The 19,427-nt window shown below is 36.7% G+C and overlaps 1 protein-coding gene and 1 long non-coding RNA gene across 5 annotated transcripts in view; one reads left to right on the top strand and one right to left on the bottom strand.

The window, feature by feature from the left end:
- The window catches only part of LOC123839417 (uncharacterized), a 218,332-nt gene extending 199,684 nt beyond the window's left edge, over nt 1-18,648 (bottom strand). Inside the window, exons 1-2 of the long non-coding RNA XR_006789631.3 lie at nt 18,517-18,648; nt 16,006-16,219 (exon numbers count right to left, since the gene is read on the bottom strand). This is a non-coding gene — a long non-coding RNA (uncharacterized LOC123839417). The remainder of the gene's footprint in view (nt 1-16,005; nt 16,220-18,516) is intronic.
- MMADHC (metabolism of cobalamin associated D) overlaps nt 18,615-19,427 on the top strand; it is a 45,984-nt gene continuing 45,171 nt past the window's right edge. Inside the window, exons 1-2 of one of the 4 annotated variants that reach the window (XM_045868898.3) lie at nt 18,615-18,749; nt 19,270-19,329. In XM_045868898.3, the coding sequence (XP_045724854.1) occupies nt 19,321-19,329 (9 nt within the window). In that variant the 5' untranslated portion in view covers nt 18,615-18,749; nt 19,270-19,320. Of the gene's footprint in view, nt 18,816-18,879; nt 19,019-19,269; nt 19,330-19,427 lie in introns of those variants that run through there. The other 3 variants (XM_064586517.1, XM_045868899.3, XM_064586516.1) reach the window with 3 other exon arrangements.

Below are 19,427 nucleotides of genomic sequence, written 5' to 3'. Positions count from 1 at the left end.
GTATGCTAACATGTCCTCGAGATCATGATTTCAATTCTTTTGGATAAATACTCAGAAGTAGAATTGCTGAATCATATAATATTTCTAATTTCAATTTTTTTAAGGAACTTCCATATTGTTTTCCATAGCAAATGCACCATTCTGCATTCCCACCAACAATGTAAAGGGTTCTAATTTCTCTATAGCTTCACCAATGCTTGTCTTGTTTTTTTGATAACAGCCATCCTAACATGAGGTGATGCCTCATGGTTTTGATCTGCATTTTCCTGATGATTAGTAATATTGAGCATCTTTTCTTATATTTGTTAGCCATGTGTATTTCTTCTCTGGAATGCCTATTCAAGTCTTTAGTACATTTTTAAATCAGTATATTAGGGGTATTTTTGCTATTCAGTTGTAGGAATTCCTTACATATTTTAGAAATGAATTCCTTATCTGATATATGGTTTGCAAATATTTTCTCCTATTCTGTAAGTTGCCTTTTCACTCTGTTGATTGTTTCCTTTGCTGTGTAGAAGCTTTTTAGTTTTTTGTAGTTCAAATCATCTATTTTGCTTTTGCTGCTTGTGTTTTTGGTGTCATATCCAAAAAATCATCGCCATGACCAAAGTCATGAAGATTCCCCCTATATTTTCTTCTAGGAGTTTTACAGTTTCAGGTCCTAAGTCTCTAATTCACTTTTAGTTGATTTTTGTGTATGGTGTAAAAGTCCAATTTCAGTCTTTCACATGTGAATATTCAGTTTTCTCAACACCATTTGTTGGAAGAGACTATCCTTTCATCATTGTGTATTCTTGACACCCTTGTTGAAAATTAGTTGATAATACATGCATGGATTTATTTCTAGACTCTCTATTCTGCTCCATTGGTCTACATGTCTTTATGCCAGTACTACACTGTTTATTTTTTAAAGATTTATTTATTTGAGGGGAAAAAGAGAGAGCAAGTAAGAGGAGGGGCAGAAGGAGAGGGAGAAAGAGAATCTCAAGCAGACTCCCCACTGAGCAAGGAGCCCAACTCAGGGCTCAATCTCATGACCCTGAGATCACAACCTGAGCTGAAACCAAGAGTCAGATGCTTAACTGACTGAGCTGCCCAGGTGCTCCTATACTGTTTTAATTAGTATAACTTTGTGTTATATTACAAAAGTATAATGTCTACAGCTTTGTTCTTAAGTTTGATTTGGTTATTCAGAGTGCTACACGATTCCATAAGAACTTTTCATTTTTTTATATATATCTGTAAAAAATACCATTAGAATTTTTATAGGGATTGCAACAAATCTGCAGATCACTTTGGGTAGTATGGACATTTTAATATTAAGTCTTCCAATCCATGAACATAGGATGCTTTCTATATGTTTGTGACTATTTTAATTTCATTCATAAATTTTTTTTTAGTTCTCAGCGTATGAGTCTTCACACTCCCTGATTAAGTTTATTCCTAAGTATTTTACTCTTTTTATTGCTATTGTAAAGAGATTGTTTTACTAATTTCCATTTCAAATAGTTGTTGTTAGTGTATGGAAATGCAACTGATTCTTGTATGTTGATTTTGTATCCTGAAATTTTACCGAATTCCTTTATTAGTTCTAACAATTTTTTCTAATGGAGTCTTTAGCATTTTCTCTAGATAATCATGCCATTTGCAAACAAGGATGATTTAACTTGGACGACTTTTATTTTTCATGTCTAATTTCTCTGGCTAGGACTTCCAGTACTACATTGATTACAAGTGGTAAGAGTGGGCAACCTTGCCTTGTTCCTGGTCTTAAGAGGAAAAGCTCAGTTTTTCACTATTCAGTATATTAGCTGTGAACTTTTTATATACAGCCTTTATTATATTCAAGTAATTTCCTTTTATTCCTAGTTTGTTGAGCGCTTTTATTATGAACATGTGTTGAATTTGGTCAAACCCATTTTCTGCATCCTACTGAGATGATCATGTAATTTTTATCTTTTATTCTGTTAATATGGTATATCACATTAATCAAATTTTGTATGTTGAAACATCCTTGCTACCCAGGAATAAATTCCACTTGATCGTGGTGTATAATCATTGTAATCTGTTGTTGAATTCATTTTGGTAGTATTTTGTTGATGATTTTTGCATCTATATTCATTAGGGATATTGGCCTATAGTTTTCTTGTGATACCTTTATCTGATTTTGGTGTTAGAGTAATGCTGATCTCATAAAATGAATTTAGAAGTATTCCTCTTTAATTTTTTATGAGTTTGAGAGGATTGGTGTTAATTCTTCTTTAACTGTTTGGTAGAATTCACCAGTGAAGCCTCCAGGTCCTGGGCTTTCCTTTGTTGGAAGGTTTTTTACTACTGATTCAACCTTGTTAGGTTGTATGTTTCTAGGAATATATCCTTTATTTTTTTCAAGAATGTATCCATTTCTTCTAGGTTATCTAATCTGTTGGTGTATAACTGTTCATAACAATCTCTTAAGATCCTTTTGATTTCTATGGCAACAGTTGTAATGCCTGCTCTTTCATGTCTGATTTTGAGTCTTCTCTCTTTTTTCTTAGTCTAGCCAAAGCTCTGTCAATTTTGAGTATCTTTTCAAAATACCAATTCCCATTTTCATTAACTTTTTCTATTTCTACTTTCTATTCTCTATTTATCTCTGCTTGAATCTTTATTATTTCCTCCCTTCTTCTAAGTGTGGGGTTAATTTGTTCTTCTTTTTCTACTTCCTTGAGATGTAAGGGTAAGTTGTTTATTTGAGAACTTTCTTTTTGTTTAATGTAGTCTCACCACTAATAGTTTCCCTTAGTACTGCTTTTGGTACACCCTTTGGCTTTAGTATGTTGTGCTATCATTTGTCTCCAGATATTTTCTAATTTTTCTTTGATTTATTCTTTGACTTATTGGTGGTTCAGGAGTATGTTGTTTAATTTTTTTCCAAATTATATTATTATATTTGAAGTGTCCAGAATAGGTAAATCCATAAAGATAAAAAGTAGATTAGTGGTTGCTAGGGGTTGGAAAGGGAAGAATAATGGCAAGTGACTGCTAACAGGTATGTAGTTTGTTTTGGAGTTGATTAAAATGTTCTAAAATTAGATAGGGATATTGTACAACTTTGTGTATACACAATAAATATTGAATCATATAGTTTATAAGGTTGAACTTCATGGTATATGGATTATAACTCAATAAAACTGCTATAAAAAAATCAGATGCCCTAGGGATTCAACTGCAAAAGATACTGAGCAGGATCAACCAGTGAAATAGAAGAAAAGACAGAGCAGCATGGTATCACTGAGGCTGAGAGAAGAAAATAAGTGTTTTAAGAAATAGGGAATGGTCAACAATCTCAAATGCTGCTAAGCAACTGAATAAGAAGATAATAAAATAACTGCTGGGGGTGTCTGTGTGGCTCAGTCAGTTAAGCGTCTGACTCCAGCTCAGGTCATGGTCTCAGGGTCCTGGGATGGAGCCCTGTATTGCTGGGCTCCAAGCTCAACAGGGAGTCTGCTTGTCCCTCTCCTTCTCCATCTGCCCCTCTCACTGCTCATGTTCTCTGTCTCTCTCGATAAATAAAATCTTTAAAATAAATAAATAAATAAAGTGACTGCTGGATTTGATAATCAATGCCAATAAAAAAATAATATACTTGACTTCTCTTTGTGATCTTTATTAATGCAGTCTATTATTTCAAATTACTAATAAATATTCTTGCAAAATATGGCAAAAAGTATTACCTTTAAAGTATTTGTCAGCTTTCTAAATTTTATTTTCTTAGTCTAAATATTCATTGCCATACCTATAAAAAAACTTGATAAGGGTTGGAAGAAAATAACTAAGGACATATTTCAAAAATAGGATAAAAAGTTTAATAATGGAAATACAAAAAAAAAAATAATGAAATTAGAAGAAGACAGGAGTCAAACATTTGAATGTTAGGTATTCAATGAGAACAAAGGGAAATGCAGAGAAGAAAGTTATCAAAGAAAAAACTCAAGAAAATTTTCCAAAGTTAACGGACATGAGTTTCCAGATTGAAAGAGTGAAGTGAGTACAAAGGAAATTAAGCCACACAACAAATACCATCACTGTGAAATTTTAGAAGACAGTTGGGAAAAAACAAACAATCCAACTAAGGGTCCAGAAAGGAGGGAGAAAGCAATTTCCCACAAAGTTTCAAGAATCACAATGACCAAGAGAACACTGGAAGTACGTCTTCAAAATTTTGAGGGGAAATTATCTGCAATCTAGAACTCTATATGCAGTAAAAGTGACAAAATGTGAAGGTAGAATAAAGACATTTTCAAAGGTATAAAAACAAAAAATTTTACTTGCCATGCAAAAGCTCAAAAAGCTACTGGAGAACTTGTTCCTCTGATAAAAGAGAGTAAACTAATAAGGAGGAGATACATAATTCAGGAAACAAAGAATATAACATAGGAAAGAGAAGGCTTATGAGGGAAAATCCCAGGATGACAACTTGCAACAGAGCTAGAGAGTAACTGCTCTAAGAGCAGAGCAAGCGAAAGGTAGCAGGAGAGATTCCTTCAAGAAGATGAATCTGATAGAAACCTAATGTGTCTGAAAGTTTAGAGATGGTATTTCCACAATTAGGGAAGAGTTTGGTCTAGGATAGTGATAAAATCATAGAATGCCTTTTAAAAGAACAAAAACAACAATAAAACCAGACTCAACTTCAGAGAGAACAAAATGTTCAGAAAACGAAAACTGATCATGGTACACTACTTAGCTCATCCAAAATTAACAATTACATAGTCACAAAAATATAAGCCTTGACTACTTATCTAATCAAATAGCTATCGTGGGAGGTAGGTAAGACCAGAAGTGGACTGAGCATAGTCAAGGCAGGTGGCATTAAATCAATATCTTCCAGAGTAGTAAGACAAATACAGTTCTAAATATATTCTCCATCTGATGGGGCACCTGGGTGGCTCAGTCAGTTAAACATCTGCCTTTGGCTCAGGTCATGATCCCAGCGTCCTGGGATCGAGCCCCGCATCAGGCTCCCTGCTCGGCGGGAAGCCTGCTTCTCCCTCTCCTTCTGCCTGCTCCTCTACCTACTTGTGACCTCTCTCTCTGTGTCAAATAAATGAAATCTCTTTTAAAAAATATTTCCCATTTGAATGTCTCTTTTCATTGACTTTGTATATGCGAACAGTCTGTATCCCTATACTTATGACATAATGTTGAACATACAAGAGATGCTTAAAAAAACAGTTTATGGTAAATCAGTTACCTAAGTGCTTATTTATAAAGTGATTATATATTGACAGTCAGGCAATATGAAAATGTTTGACCTTAATTTTATGTAAAAGTGTCCTCAGATGTAGTTCTAGAGTGAAGAAAGTATCTTGAAAGATTTTGAACTACTTTTTGCAATTCAGCTTACACATCCTCCTCACAGAAAAACTATTCTTAATATAACATGCAAGAAAACATAATATTTTTTTAATTTAATTTAATTTGTTATGTTAGTCACCATACATCATTAATTTTTGATGTAGTGATCTGTGATTAAGAAAACATAATACTTTAACACAATTAAAACTTTATATCATCTGTCCATGTTTGCTGGTGGATGGTCAAGTAAAATATAGAAAAACAAGTCAGTATGAAAGCTACTGAAAATCTCACTATTCTTTCTGTTTATGAGTATTTGTTTTTGTTAAACATAGTAAAATCTTCATCCTTATCTATATATAAACCTAGAATCTAACACTTAATCATCAGGACTAGCTCATGGTAAGACTGTAGAAGCATAGCCCACACACTGAAATTCTGAATGCAATGGCTATCTGAGTCATTCCTATTTCTTTTTTTTTTTTAAGATTTTATTTATTTGAGAGAGAATGAGAGAGAGAGCACATGAGAGCGGGGAGGGTCAGAGGGAGAAGCAGACTCCCTGCCGAGCAGGGAGCCGGATGCGGGACTTGATCCAGGGACTCCAGGATCATGACCTGAGCCGAAGGCAGTCGTTTAACCAACTGAGCCACCCAGGTGCCCGAGTCATTCCTATTTCTTTATCACCAAATCCTTCAGAAATCTTTAGCTGTAAATCTCCACTGCCCCCACAGCTTTCTAATTTTTTCCCTAGCAAGTGAAAAGTCTCCAGAAATTTGAAGGAAAGAGAAGGCATAAGCCTAATCAAAGGAAGACTGATTACTTTCTTGACATTCTGTAAAAAGAGCAATAGCTTCTTAAGGAGCTAAAAAGCTTTCCTTATTCATTCATTTTTAAAATAAACCTGTAATTGGACCATTTGGTTTTAATGGCTCCTTTGATTTAGAAAAGCAGATTCATTATTATTAGTATTTATAAATTCATGTCGAGGAGAAATTTATTAAGAATCATGGTTAAAGTTTGCAATGGGCCAACAGAAAATTTTTTCATTAATCATGAGATGATTTTGCAGAACATTTAAAAAAGTTATTTAACACTAAGATATTGTAACTGGAGATTTGAACTATTTTTTTAAAGATAGTTAAAACTGCCACAAAACAGAAAAATTCTCCGAATGTATTATTCCACATAACATTGGAAAACCATAGCAAACTCTGAAGCAGCAAAGAATTTACATATTATTGCCTGGAAAAGTATCTCTAAGTACACAATAATAGAGAGTAATTTTATTTGAAAATTCAAGACACTTTAAAAGACTAATAAAAAGAAAATGTTAAAATTATAATCCTTTTATAGAGTCTGAAGCTATCTATATACATATATTCATGTTTGTACATTTATATCATTTCTGAATGGTATTACTATGTTCATAAAAATGCTGTACTCTTTTTAAGGGAGATTTAGATACTAAATTTTGCACTGAATCTTTAGGGACTTATGCCAAAGCTAAAGCAATATACCAGAGCAAAATTCAAGGAAGAGCGGTTTTTAAACAAAATGAATTGAAAGGTAATAAAGTGTTTAACCAGCAGGAAGTTACACATACAATCTTCTAATTTGAAGTCAGAAGATTAAAGCTGCTTTTCACTTACCTATACTGATACACAAACTATTACAGTAGTTGGCATATTAGTTCTACTTTGGCTCTTCCTGACAATTGTCTGCCAGAGAGAAAGGTAATGACCTCTTTGGACTTCAATTACTCCACATGAAATAAGAAAAGCAATACTCTAAAATTCTAAGACCCTGCAGAGATTGTAGGAGAAAAGGATGCTACATTTCATGATATTTCCCCACTACAGTCGATGTACAGTTCAAAGAACTTTCTAATTCGGAGAAGCTCTGTGATCCTTTTATTTATCATTGCTTAGATGAACTACTGGACTACATATACATAAGTAGGTCTTATCAATAATTTGCTGGCTATTCTCCTCTATCATAAACTCTGTGGGGTTCATTTGGTCTTTAGCAGCAATACCTCAAGAAGTAAAAATGACCTTCAAGCTCCATCAGTATATCTAGACACTTTTGCCAAAATGGAGTAAAAAGGATGGATTTAGCACCATCACCACCCCCCGTGTTACAAACTGGAAAATCATAAAAAATACAGGAAACAATCGCTTACCAACATTAGAGTAGAGGCATTATAAGATTATGACCTCTGTGAGAAGAAAAAAACAGACAATGGGACCTCAACATTCTCCACTTCTGGAGGCAGTTTCAAGGCAATAACACAGAGTCAAGCAATTTCACTGCGCTAAAGGAGCAGAGACCAGAATTTAGGTAAACCAAGAAAGGTAGAACTTGTAGAACATAGTACCACAGAGGAAAAAGCTGCATAAAGAATTCCAGAGATCTGTAGTGGGGTCCACTTGAGACTTTGGATACTTATCTGTGCATGCTTATAAGAAACAGCCCAAGGCTGGGGGAAGAACCACAAGAAAATAGTCAGAAAAACCCTGTGGCTCACATGAGGCTAGGAATAATTTGTTTTCCCATAAGCCAGAATGGGAAAAAAAAAAATACAGAAAACATCAAGTAGAATCCTCAGAAGGATACTGCATGTCAAGGCACAACATAATCAAACTGCTGAAAACTAGGGATGAAAAGAAAAATCTTAAAATCATCCAGAAAAGTAAGACACATTGTGACACATTACATATAGAGCAATAAAGAGAATGACCACAGACCCTTCATCAGAACCTATGCAAGCAAATGTATTGAAAGAAAAAAAAATTAAAAGGTCTATCTACAGCTCTTTCCAAAGGGAAAATATCGTTCAAGAATGATGAATAAATATGCATTTCCAGATGAATAAAACTAAAAAAATCATCACCAACAGAACTACACTCTAACAACGTTAAAGGAGTTTCTTAGGCAGAACAAAAATAACACCAGATACGAAGTTAAACTTTCACAGAGGATGGAAGAAAGCCAGAGATGATATATACGTGGAGGAATATAAAAGACAATTTTCTCATTTTTTAAACTACATTCAAAATATAATTGACTGTTTAATGCAAAAATGGTAATAATGTAGTTTGCAATTTATAATACATGTAGAAATAAAATATATGACAATAATACCACAAGGGCAAAGAGATGGAAGTATACTATTGTAAAGTTCTTATACCACACATGAAAAGGTACAATACTGGGGCTCCTTGGTGGCTCAGGTTTCAGCTCAGATCATGGTCTCAAAGTCCCGAGATCAAGCCCAAGTCAGGCTATGGGCTCAGCAGAGAGTTTGCTTGAGATTCTCTCCCTCTGCCTTTGCCCCTCCCCCCAACTTGGGCACAGACGCATGCATGCACTCTCTTTCTTTCAAATAATTAAATAAATCTTTTTTAAAAAAAGAAAAGGTACAATATTATTTGACGTTAGACTATGATAAGTTACATATTGTCAACCCAAGAGAAAATAACAAAAAGCAAAACAAGGAGGTAAAATACAACAATGGAAATAAAATGTAATTATAAAAAATAGTCAATTAATCTCCACAAAAGGAAGAGGAACAGGAAAAAGAAACATAAACAGGTGAGGCAAGTAGAAAACAATGAGATGGGTAGATTTAAATCCAACCATATGAATAATGACATTAAACATAGTCTAAACATTTCAATTAAAAGACAGATTGCCATATTGAACCAAAAAAAAAAAAAAATGACAAGAAAATCTCTTTAAATATAAAGACACAAGTAGCTGGGAAAATATATGCCCTACTAATCAAAAGAAAATTTGAGTGGCAATATTAATATTAGACAAAGTATACTTCAGAACAAGAAATATTATATATGAAATCATATTGTCATATGACTAAAGAAGAATTTTTCATAATAAGAAAAGGGTTAATTCATCAACAAGACATAATAATCCTAAACATGTATGTATCTACTAATAGAACTTCCAAATGCAAAGTGTAAAACTGACAGAACTGAAAAGAGGCACAGACAAATCTTAGTTACATTTGGAGATTGACACCTCTCTTTCAGTAACTAATAGAATATGTAGTCAGAAAGTCTGAAGGACATAGAAATTTGAACAAGGCTGTCAACTAACTTCACCTAAAAGACATTTAAAAATACTATACTCAAGAGTAAAGAATACACAAATTCTCCAAGCGCACATTGAACATTTACCAAATTAGATCATACTCAGTTCCATAAAATGCCTCAATAAATTTAGGAGAATTGAAATCTTATAAAGTATGATTTATGTCTACAAGAGAGTTAAAATAAAAATCAACAAGGGATATTTGGGAAACCCACAAATACTTAAAAATTAAATAACACAATTCTAAATAACTCACGAATAAAAAAGAAATGACTAGGAAAAATCGAAAATAGTTTGAATTGAATAAAAATAAAAACACAACATATCAAAACTTATGGAATGTAGCTAAGGCAAAGGTTAGAAGGAAAATTATAATAAATGCTTCTATTAGAAAAAAAGAAAGGTCTTAAGAAATTTGAAAACAATGGAAAATTAAACCAAAAGCAAGCAGGGAGAAGAAAATAATAAAGAGCAAAAATCAATGGCATTAAAAACACAAAAACAGTACAAAAACAATGAAACCAAAAACTATTACTAGGAGAAAAATCAATGGAATTGATAAATCTCTAGTCAGATTGATCAGGAAGAAAAGAGGAGACACAAATTACCAACATGTGGAATGAAAAAGAAACATTACCGATCCTAAAATATTAAATGAAGATTTTCTGCTTCATTTAAGAATGCTTGCTTAAGCCTGCTCCTGAAGAGTTTATAACCTACTTGGTAGGACAGGCTCTATGCACAGAAAACAATGAACAATCTTATACTCATATCAATAATAATAATAGTAATAATAATAATAATCACCACCACCACAATCCATCACCTATTATACCACCAGGAAAAGTTCTAAGTACTTTATATATATCAAATTGTTTAATCGTCACAACCATAATAGGTAGATACCATTATTAACCCCATTCTACAAATGTGTACCTTAGGCACTCACCCAATGTAGATATGATAACAGTAGATATAAGATAATTTAGTAATTCAGACTCAGAAGGAGAAATCAGGACAAGGAGGAGAAAAGAGGATTGCACTGACCTTGGGAATTTGTCATGGAAGAGATAAGGCTTAAGCTAGCTCTTGCAAGATCTATCCTGATGTCTACCAAGTTTTTAACACTACGTGTCACAATCTAATATTAGCAGAGATCTAGTACTTCAACAGAGTAGTTTAAATCAATGCTTCAGCTGTTTCAACAAATACTTATTGAATACCTACTATGCTTTTGGCTCTGGGATCATAGACACAGATAAAAGATGGAGATCTACTGAGTATGTATACACAATATGCACCATACTGGTAGATGTCATTGAGGTATAGATCTTATCCTCAAAAAGCTCATAATCTAGTTAGTCGTGTGTGTATGTGTGTGTGCATGTGTGTTACCAAATTAGAAAGCAACTGAGACTAGGTAATAATTATGAGCTAACCTGAGTAATATTATATATGAGTTAGGAAAATAGGAGATTAGTGTGTTATCCAGACATAGCTTCATGAAGGAGACGCTTTGGAGCTGAATACTGAAAAACTAGTCATAGAGAGAGAGAGAAAAGAGAGGGGCAATACCAGCTGTTGATAAGACAAGGAAAATTCAGGTGGGAATAAGCAGTCTGCATAACTAAAGGTAGGTAATGCCAGAAGATAGCTAAAGATAAAGCTGAATGTGAAAAGGGGGAAGGAGCATTATAAATTGGGGCATAAAAATTAATTTGAATCCCAGATTTTTGTTGAAAATATAGGCTTGATAAATTTCTCCCCCAAATTCTAACTAAATTATTCTGTTTTAGTCAGGCAGGAAAAAGGGCATAAATACCAGAGGGAGTGCAGAGAATTCCCAAAACAAAAGAGAAAAATTTTTTCAGTTATCATATGTTATGCATACAATTTCCTGGGAACTCAGAAATATCAATAAAAATTAAAATAGAGAAAAAATATACCTAATCCAATTTTTTATTTATTTTTAAAAGACAAAAGCTTCTTTAAGCAATTAATTAACATGCATCACTGATGCCACCAAGTATCATCAAACCATATAATAGAAAATTGGAAGCTTAGAGTAATATAATCACTGATACTCCTGTGGGCTGGTAAAGTGTCTGCTCTGCTCAAATGACAGGGCACTGGGTCTTCAGTGTGTCCAAGGGATATTCCCATTGCAATCTGTCAGCAGATTGGCAAATATTCTTACTGACAGGAACACACAGCCCAGGAATACGGTCTTACCCTCATTCATGGCTCCAAGCACCTCAGTGCAGTGTTGCTCTCCTGGTTCCCTCCAATGGCCCCAAATACCAATTAAGCAGCTTCACCATCTCAGTATCTAAATTTGGACATAGGTATCAAGTTTGAATGCCTGATGAGACTAACTAAATACTGTGCAGAAGTGTGAAGTAATCGGTCCTAAAATGGAAGAAAAAAAAGGAAATCCCCAGGGGCGCCTGGGTGGCTCAGTCGTTAAGCGCCTGCCTTCGGCTCAGGTCATGATTCCAGGGTCCTGGGATCGAGCCCCGCATTGGGCTCCCTGCTCGGCGGAAAGCCTGCTTCTCCCTCTCCCACTCTCCCTGCTTGTGTTCCTCTCTAGCTGTCTCTCTCTCTGTCAAATAAATAAAATCTTAAAAAAAAAAAAAAAAAAGGAAATCCCCAGAAGTGGATCTGACATGGTTCCTGTCCCTATTGAAATTTCATAAGATCACAGCTGAGAGAACATTCTACCATAAATTGAAAGGCTCTGCATTAACAGCAGGAAACAAAAACCCATTTCACAACTCATCCCCCACTAATTCAGAATATCCACCACAAATTCTCATATCGTCACGTTGTCATATAGCACCACCTAGTGTCCACAGGCAGGTGCACGTTAATGCTGACGGAGCCCAAAGGTGGCATTTTTCTGTAGCCACCTTCCAAGGGCTTCCTGTTAGACTTGGCTGTTCACCACATCAGGATTCCTAGTGTGATTCCTCATTCTACTTCAGGGCATACCAATGGAAGTGTAATAATGAATTTATTTTACTGTAGTTAAAACTCCTATTTTGTGGATTGTCCTCAAGTACTTTGAAACTGTAAACTATTCCCAGGATGACTCTCTCTCTCTCTCTCTCTCTCTCTCTCTCTCTGAGAGGCAGGGATGGGCAGGGGGAGAAGAATCCCAAGCAGCCTCCATGGCCAGCATGGAGTCCCATGCAGGACTTGATCTCACAACCCTGAGATGATGACCTGAGCTAAAATCGTCAGAAGCTCAACCGACTGAGCCACCCAGGCGTCCCAGGATGACTCTTTCTTGACACTGAGCATATATCTGACTCCCCACCATTCCTTCTCACTATTCTCTATTATTGGGGTGTAGACTCTATAATGGATGTCTATAGAGTGCATACATTTTGATAGCATTATTTGCTGCATGAGATATAACTGAAAAGAGAGGGTTGTATCAGAAATGCATCCAAAGTGTTCATAATACCAACATTTGAGTGGCTTTAGAATTGTTTCATTTTGTAGATTCACCCTTTCCCTCCTTCTACTCCTACAACCACACAGTGGGAAAGAGAAAGAGATGTTAATGAATAATCAAAACCCAACAGAATAACAGAATATAACAAAAGTAAAATAATTCCAAGGATTAATTTACTTCAGAGACTCCATTTCCTTCCAACCAATCTTTAGAGTATAAGCCCAAGCATGCCATTTCTAGACAGGAAGTGTGACAAATTTTTGAAGATACAAGCTATTAGATGGCAATAAATTCTCTCAAAGCATTTTAGACCTACATTACTGTCTCTGAGTCAGACTTTCTCTGTACTAGGCAAAATAGAAGATGTGAGCAATTAGATGGGTGTAGACACATGAATACAGGACAGCTTTCTTAGTTTGCCTTGGAGTTAGATGTGCCAGATTGCCATGTAAAATTTAGGGCATACTTACACTGAAAAATTACTCTTTATCTGAAACTCAAATTCAACTGAGTGCCCTGTATTTAATCAGGCAACTCTACTTGGAATGAACAAAAGACCTTGTTGGAGAAAATAACTAGGCTCCTAGCAGAACCGGAGTCATTTTTATGAAAATGGTTGCTTTGGTGGGGTTCCAGAGATCAGTATCAAAGCAAAGGCCCAACATTGTAAGCCTTCAAATAATACTCTGTATTTAACGCTTAAAAATTTATGAAACATTTTGCATTTATTATATTATCTGGATTCTCCTAATGACAATCCTTATGTGGTTATTTTTATGCCTGTTCCAAGGCTTACAGATATTAAGGAATTGTTTTGGTGATCCACATGAAACTGTACAAAAAAGCCAGAACTTGAATCCAAATCTCCCAGTATGGTGCAATGTCTACAAATTAGGAAAATGTTCGTGTGGACACTACACAAAACTTTCCATTGTGACACAAGGCCAGGAAAATGAAGATATTCTCAGAGTTACTGAGCTGTCTTACATACTTTGATTTTTAAAGCACAGAACATTCACTTATATCCCCAATTACAGTGAGCCATCATTCTCCTGATGTAGGTTTATCCACACATATCCAACCACTACACTTTGTAAGCCATTTATATGTCCCAGAGACTCTTGATAAAATCCAAATTTGTTTAACTCAGAGTTCACTTTCCCTAGATCTTTACATTTGAAATTTAGAGAATGTTCTTGTAATAATCCCACTGGCTGTTAAGGATCAGGTTTGTTTTTAAATTGTAGAGTAGTGACAGCTGGTGTTCACAGTGCGTATTACACTACTCCCTAGCACAGTTTTTTATCTTTTACTTATGGTCCTCAAATTCTAGTTCTCATAAAAATTCCCTGAAGAATTTCTTTAAATGCAGCCTCCTAAACCCCTCATAGATTCTGATTATATACATCTGGGATAATGTACATGATACAAGCCCCAATGCTACCATCCCTTTCCTCCTCCTGGTCAATCTCATGTAAGAGAACATTATTGTATCACCCCCACAAGCACTGTGCACATATATGGAAACCAAAGCTATAAGTATAAAGTTCAGAGGAGTTCATCGATGTTGATAATGCTGATAATGACGACAAAGATGATCTCAGCTAACATTTATTGCACACTAAGTGCTGTGCACTGTGCTAAATCCTTTACATGGATTATCTTATATAATCTTCTAAATATATCTATAAAGTAGACAATATCAAAGGCCCCTGGGTGGCTCAGTCAGTTAAGCATCCAACTCTTGATTTCAGCTCAGGTCGTGATCTCAGGGTCCTGAGATTGAGCCCCGTGTCTCCAGGCTCAGCAGAGTCTGCTTGTCCCTCTCCCTCTGCTCCTCCCCCAGCTCATGTGCTTGCTCTTTCTCTCTCTCTCTCCCTCAAGTAAATAAAGTCTTTTAAAAAAGTAGATAATATCATGGTCACCATTGTAATAACAGGGAGGCAGAGAGATGAGCAGATAGATAATTGTTATATCTAATATCACAATTAAAGTCCTGTGATTGTATGTATCACATTCAAACTAAAAACCAAAATATTAAATAGAAGGCCTCTCTTCTAGTATGTCCTAGTGGTACACATCATTCACTCTCTACAATATTCATGTGTTGCCACCTAGCAATAGATGGCTAGAAGATACAAGATGTTTCCAGGAAAAGCTTGAGTTTTCTAGAAATGGCTAAAATATATGTCTATCTTAATGTGTCAAATACTAAAGAGATAGTGCATCACTGGTGTGGGCAACTTAAAAAGATGTGTTCTTAATAGTTGAGTTCTGTGTCTGAGTCAAATAATAAAAACCAAGTGTTCACAGATTTTTACTTTTATCCACATCCTTTTTAAAATTTCTATTATTATCATTTTACATGTTGTTTCTTTGCAACCAGGTAATAGTTCCATGTAGCATTTTTTAAAATAACATAAAATATTGTCTTCAAACTTCTAATGTGCTTTATTTTTTTTTTTTTAAAGATTTTATTTATTTCACAGAGAGAGACAGCAGGAGAGGGAACACAAGCAGGGGGAGAGGGAGAAGCAGGCTTCCCATGGAGCAGGGAGCCCGATGTGGGGCTCGATCCCAGGACCCTGGGATCATGACCTGAGCCGAAGAGCATCGCTTAATGACTGAGCCACCCAGGTGCCCCTCTAATGTGCTTTAGATATGCTTAGCTGAGCAGAAAATAGTCCATTTTGTCTTTTGGTTTTATAATCCTACTGTCTTTACAGAAAGAACTAGCTGCAATACAACAGAATTGCCAAGTTGAGCACTTAGTGATTACTATATATTCCTTAGTTTGCATAAGTATACATCTTTTGTTATTGAGAATTAGTGTTTCTAGAATAAATGGGAAGCCATAGGTTTACCAAAAAACATCAATGCAGGCAGCTGTAAGAGGGAAATGAGAAAGAAAACCCCCAAGGATTACATATTGGTCTCTGAATAACCTCATAATCTGGTGAATGGATTAATTTTTACAGTTCTTTGAAGGTCCTCCTCTATCTCTGAAGAATAAGAACAATCCAAGACAGAGTGAAAGGGAGAAGGCAAATAGATAAGTGGAAATTGAAATAAGTTGAGAGACAGCTACTCACCTCTTTGTCTTCTGAGTTTTATTGTTGTGGAAGGCATAGAGATTTCAGAGCCAGACAAATCCAAGGTTTAGCCTCACATTCACCACTACATGTAGTTGTACGGCATCAAGCAGTTTGCTTAGCCTGAGTCTCAGTTTCTCCACTTATGCAGTATAGACACTACTACTCTCCCAGCCCAGTTGTCAGACAGATAGATGTTATGGAGGTATGGAGCCTGGAGACGGAACAACAAAAAGCAGCTGTTGTTAATGGTAGCTTGTTATTAGTGATCCATACTTCATCTATTCAACACACATTTATTGATCACCTCTCTGTGGCAGGAATACAGTAAAGTCCCAGGAATACAGTGAAAAACATATAAAGTCTGTCCACAAGAAGTTTCTGTTTCATCCTCTGAATACACAGTTATCAAAATTCCACCCCCCCAACCCCACTCCACAGAAATTCCTCTGGCAAAGTCACTGTTGCTGGATTTATCAAATAAGATGAACCTCAATAAGATCTTTTTGTAGCATCTAATAATATGGGGCAATAATAGCAATAATTCTTGATGTCTAGAATACTCTCCTGATTTCCTTCTACTTTCTGACTGAAACTTGCCAGTCTCTGTTGCTAGATTTTCTTCTGTTACCCCTTTAATTAATATTTCCTAGTATTCTGACTTTGCCCTTTTTCTTTTATACTCTACACTAGTAGTTCTTGAACTTTCAGTCATGAACTCCTTTAAGAATCTGAAGAAGCTAGGCACTCTCTATGGAAAAAAAATGAATCTACTTACAAATAAATTAAAATTTGCATACATTTTCAGCAGTGTCACAGACCTTTCTCCCTTCCCATAAAGCCCGTTGTTGAACTTCAGGTTAAGGAGTTCCCATGGCTTGAATTATTACCCATATGTAAAGGACCCATTATTACCCAAATGTAAAGGACCCTCAAATCTCTGTCTCCTACATAAACCACTTTCCTGAGCAATAGGTCTACTTTCAAATGACTTACTGGCAACTCCACATGAATGCCCTTCTGGCATCTTAAAACCCAAGATATCCCAAACCAAACTCTTCATCTTTCTCCAAACACCTGTTCTCCTGGAGGACAATACGTGTGGGAAAGAGAACACTTTTTGAACCTAACAGACCTAGATTTAAGTACAGCCCTGGAAGCTTCAGAAATATACTTAACCTCTTTCTGCTTTCATTTCTTCTTCATATTTAACATGAGGATAATAGTACCTCTATTTTTTATATTGTTATGAGAATTAAAACAAATAATGTGAAAATCCCTATCCAAGTGCCACCACATAGTCTGCATTCCACAAATATTAATATTACTGAATTCCCAATAAAGAAAAAGCAACTCTATTCACCAAATATCCTAAGTCAAAAATTTAGGAGTCATCTTCACACACCCTTCCAACCCATCCTCTAAACGTCAGCCAGAGGACCTTCCCAAGATGCCCATCTGATAATGCCATGACTCTGCTTCGATCTTCCCAGTTGCTTCTCATTGCTTCCAGGATTACATCTATCTTAGTACTACACCGAAGGCTGACTATGATCTGGCCCCTGTCCATGCCGAACTCATTCCCTTGACTACTTGCAGATCTCCCCAAATGTGCCCAGTGTTTCAGATTCCACAGCTCTGTTCCCACTGCTCCCTTTGCCTGAAGTGTCCTCACTCCTCCACATCTTTTCTTGGCATTCAGGCAAACACCCATTCATCTTTCAAAACACAGTACAAGCATCACCTCTGCTATGAAGTTACTCCTGACAGCCTCCTACCAAACTGATCACGGACTCCCTTCATCTCCCACCTGTACCTGACAGATGATTTCTATCATGGCAAAGATGAGTAGCATATGCGTCCTGATCTCAAAAAGCTTACAATCATGATTCAACCAGAAATCCTCTTATATAACCTGGACAAGTAAACCAAAGAGAAATTACAAGGCATGAAAAAACGAGTCGTAAGTAACTTCAACGCTCAGCTCAGTGGTCCTTTCTTAGAAGCCTTTCTGTGACTCCCAAGCTCCGAGGAGTGTGTGTACATGTGTATGCTATGTGTTAGCTATATATAAACCCATTTAATCCTTACAGTGTGTGGAGCAAGCACTATTATTATTCCCCTTTTACAGGTGAGGAAATGAAAACAGAGAGACCAGCTTGCCTAACATTACCTACCCAGAAATATTGGTATGAATAAAGTATGGACTTCAGTTAATTAAAAAACAATTGATAAATGAAAATGATATATTGTTTATAAATGAATTTATTGAGCCTATTAAGGGCCTGGGACACAAATAGAAAAACCTAAGTGCCCTATGCTCGAAAACAGTGATTCGTGAAAAAACTGCAATGATATAAATAAAAAACTTAAGATTGTATCTCTTGGCGGCAGTAAGAAAGCCTTAGGGTGGAGGAATCTATCAAATGGATCAATGAGTTAATGAGAGAAATGAAACGAGCCCTCAACCCAGATCAGGAACACTCCTCCTTTCACGTCACCCCACCTCACCTTTTCTCCTCCTACGTGTTTGCCCGCGACTATCCAATGGACGGTAGGCTCTACGGGCCCATTGTGCGCATGCGCATCATCAATTCGACGATCCTTCGCATCGATGCTTTCAGAAGCAACTTCTTCAGCCTGGTCACTGCCGGCTTCGAAGCTACCCCTGAGGCCGTCGCCGCCGCCATTTTGACGGCGGAAAGAGTGAGCGTCTGGGACAGCTGGAGGCGGCGGCGGGACTGGTATGGATGGTTTCCGCCCGCGTAGCCCCTCCAAATTCGCCTGTCTTCTTGGTGCCACAGCACTCGGTATTGCCCGTATTCCGACAGGGTCCCTGTCGCACTCCCTAGTCCTGTCTGTCTGTAGGCTGTTTTTCGCTTCCTCACCGTCAGCTCCGTTCGAACCCCTGTTTGGAGCTGTTGTCAAGCCCCCCTGGCCTGTGTTAAAATACCTGCTTCGACCTTCGGGACTCTGTCTCGGCCACCGGCTCCTCGTTCCCCGCCCTCATCTGGTCCGAGTTGCTTTCGGGGGCGGGGGCTGGGGGCATAAACCGGGAGGGCTGGGTACTGCACGGCCTCCTCTGGGGAGGGATCTGTGCCTTGGAGGGGCTGGGGGCCAATTCTGGCCGCCTTGGGTTATGGGGAGAGCTTGGACTTCGATCGTGGTGGAGCGACACATAGTAGGAGATAGTGGACGTTACCCGAGTTGTGTGTTGTTAGAGCTTAATAGGTCACTCGCCTGTTTTGTTTTGTCCGTTCTCAGGAATAACTTCACGAAAGGAAAGATACTTTGCATCTGCCCTCCCCGCTGGAAATGGCCACTGTGAGTAAATTAGTCTCTTAAGCAGAATAGTGGTTTGGGAACTTGGAGGGATGGGTTTAATTATGGTGGCATGTTTCTTGTGCTTAGAGGTAGTGTAT

This window comes from Mirounga angustirostris, unplaced genomic scaffold (genome assembly GCF_029215605.1).
Source record: "Mirounga angustirostris isolate CCGP_5_RB_7025 unplaced genomic scaffold, mMirAng1.0.hap1 SCAF_3, whole genome shotgun sequence".
Classification (NCBI taxonomy): domain Eukaryota; kingdom Metazoa; phylum Chordata; class Mammalia; order Carnivora; family Phocidae; genus Mirounga; species Mirounga angustirostris.
This window is presented reverse-complemented; position numbering and strand designations above follow the sequence as displayed.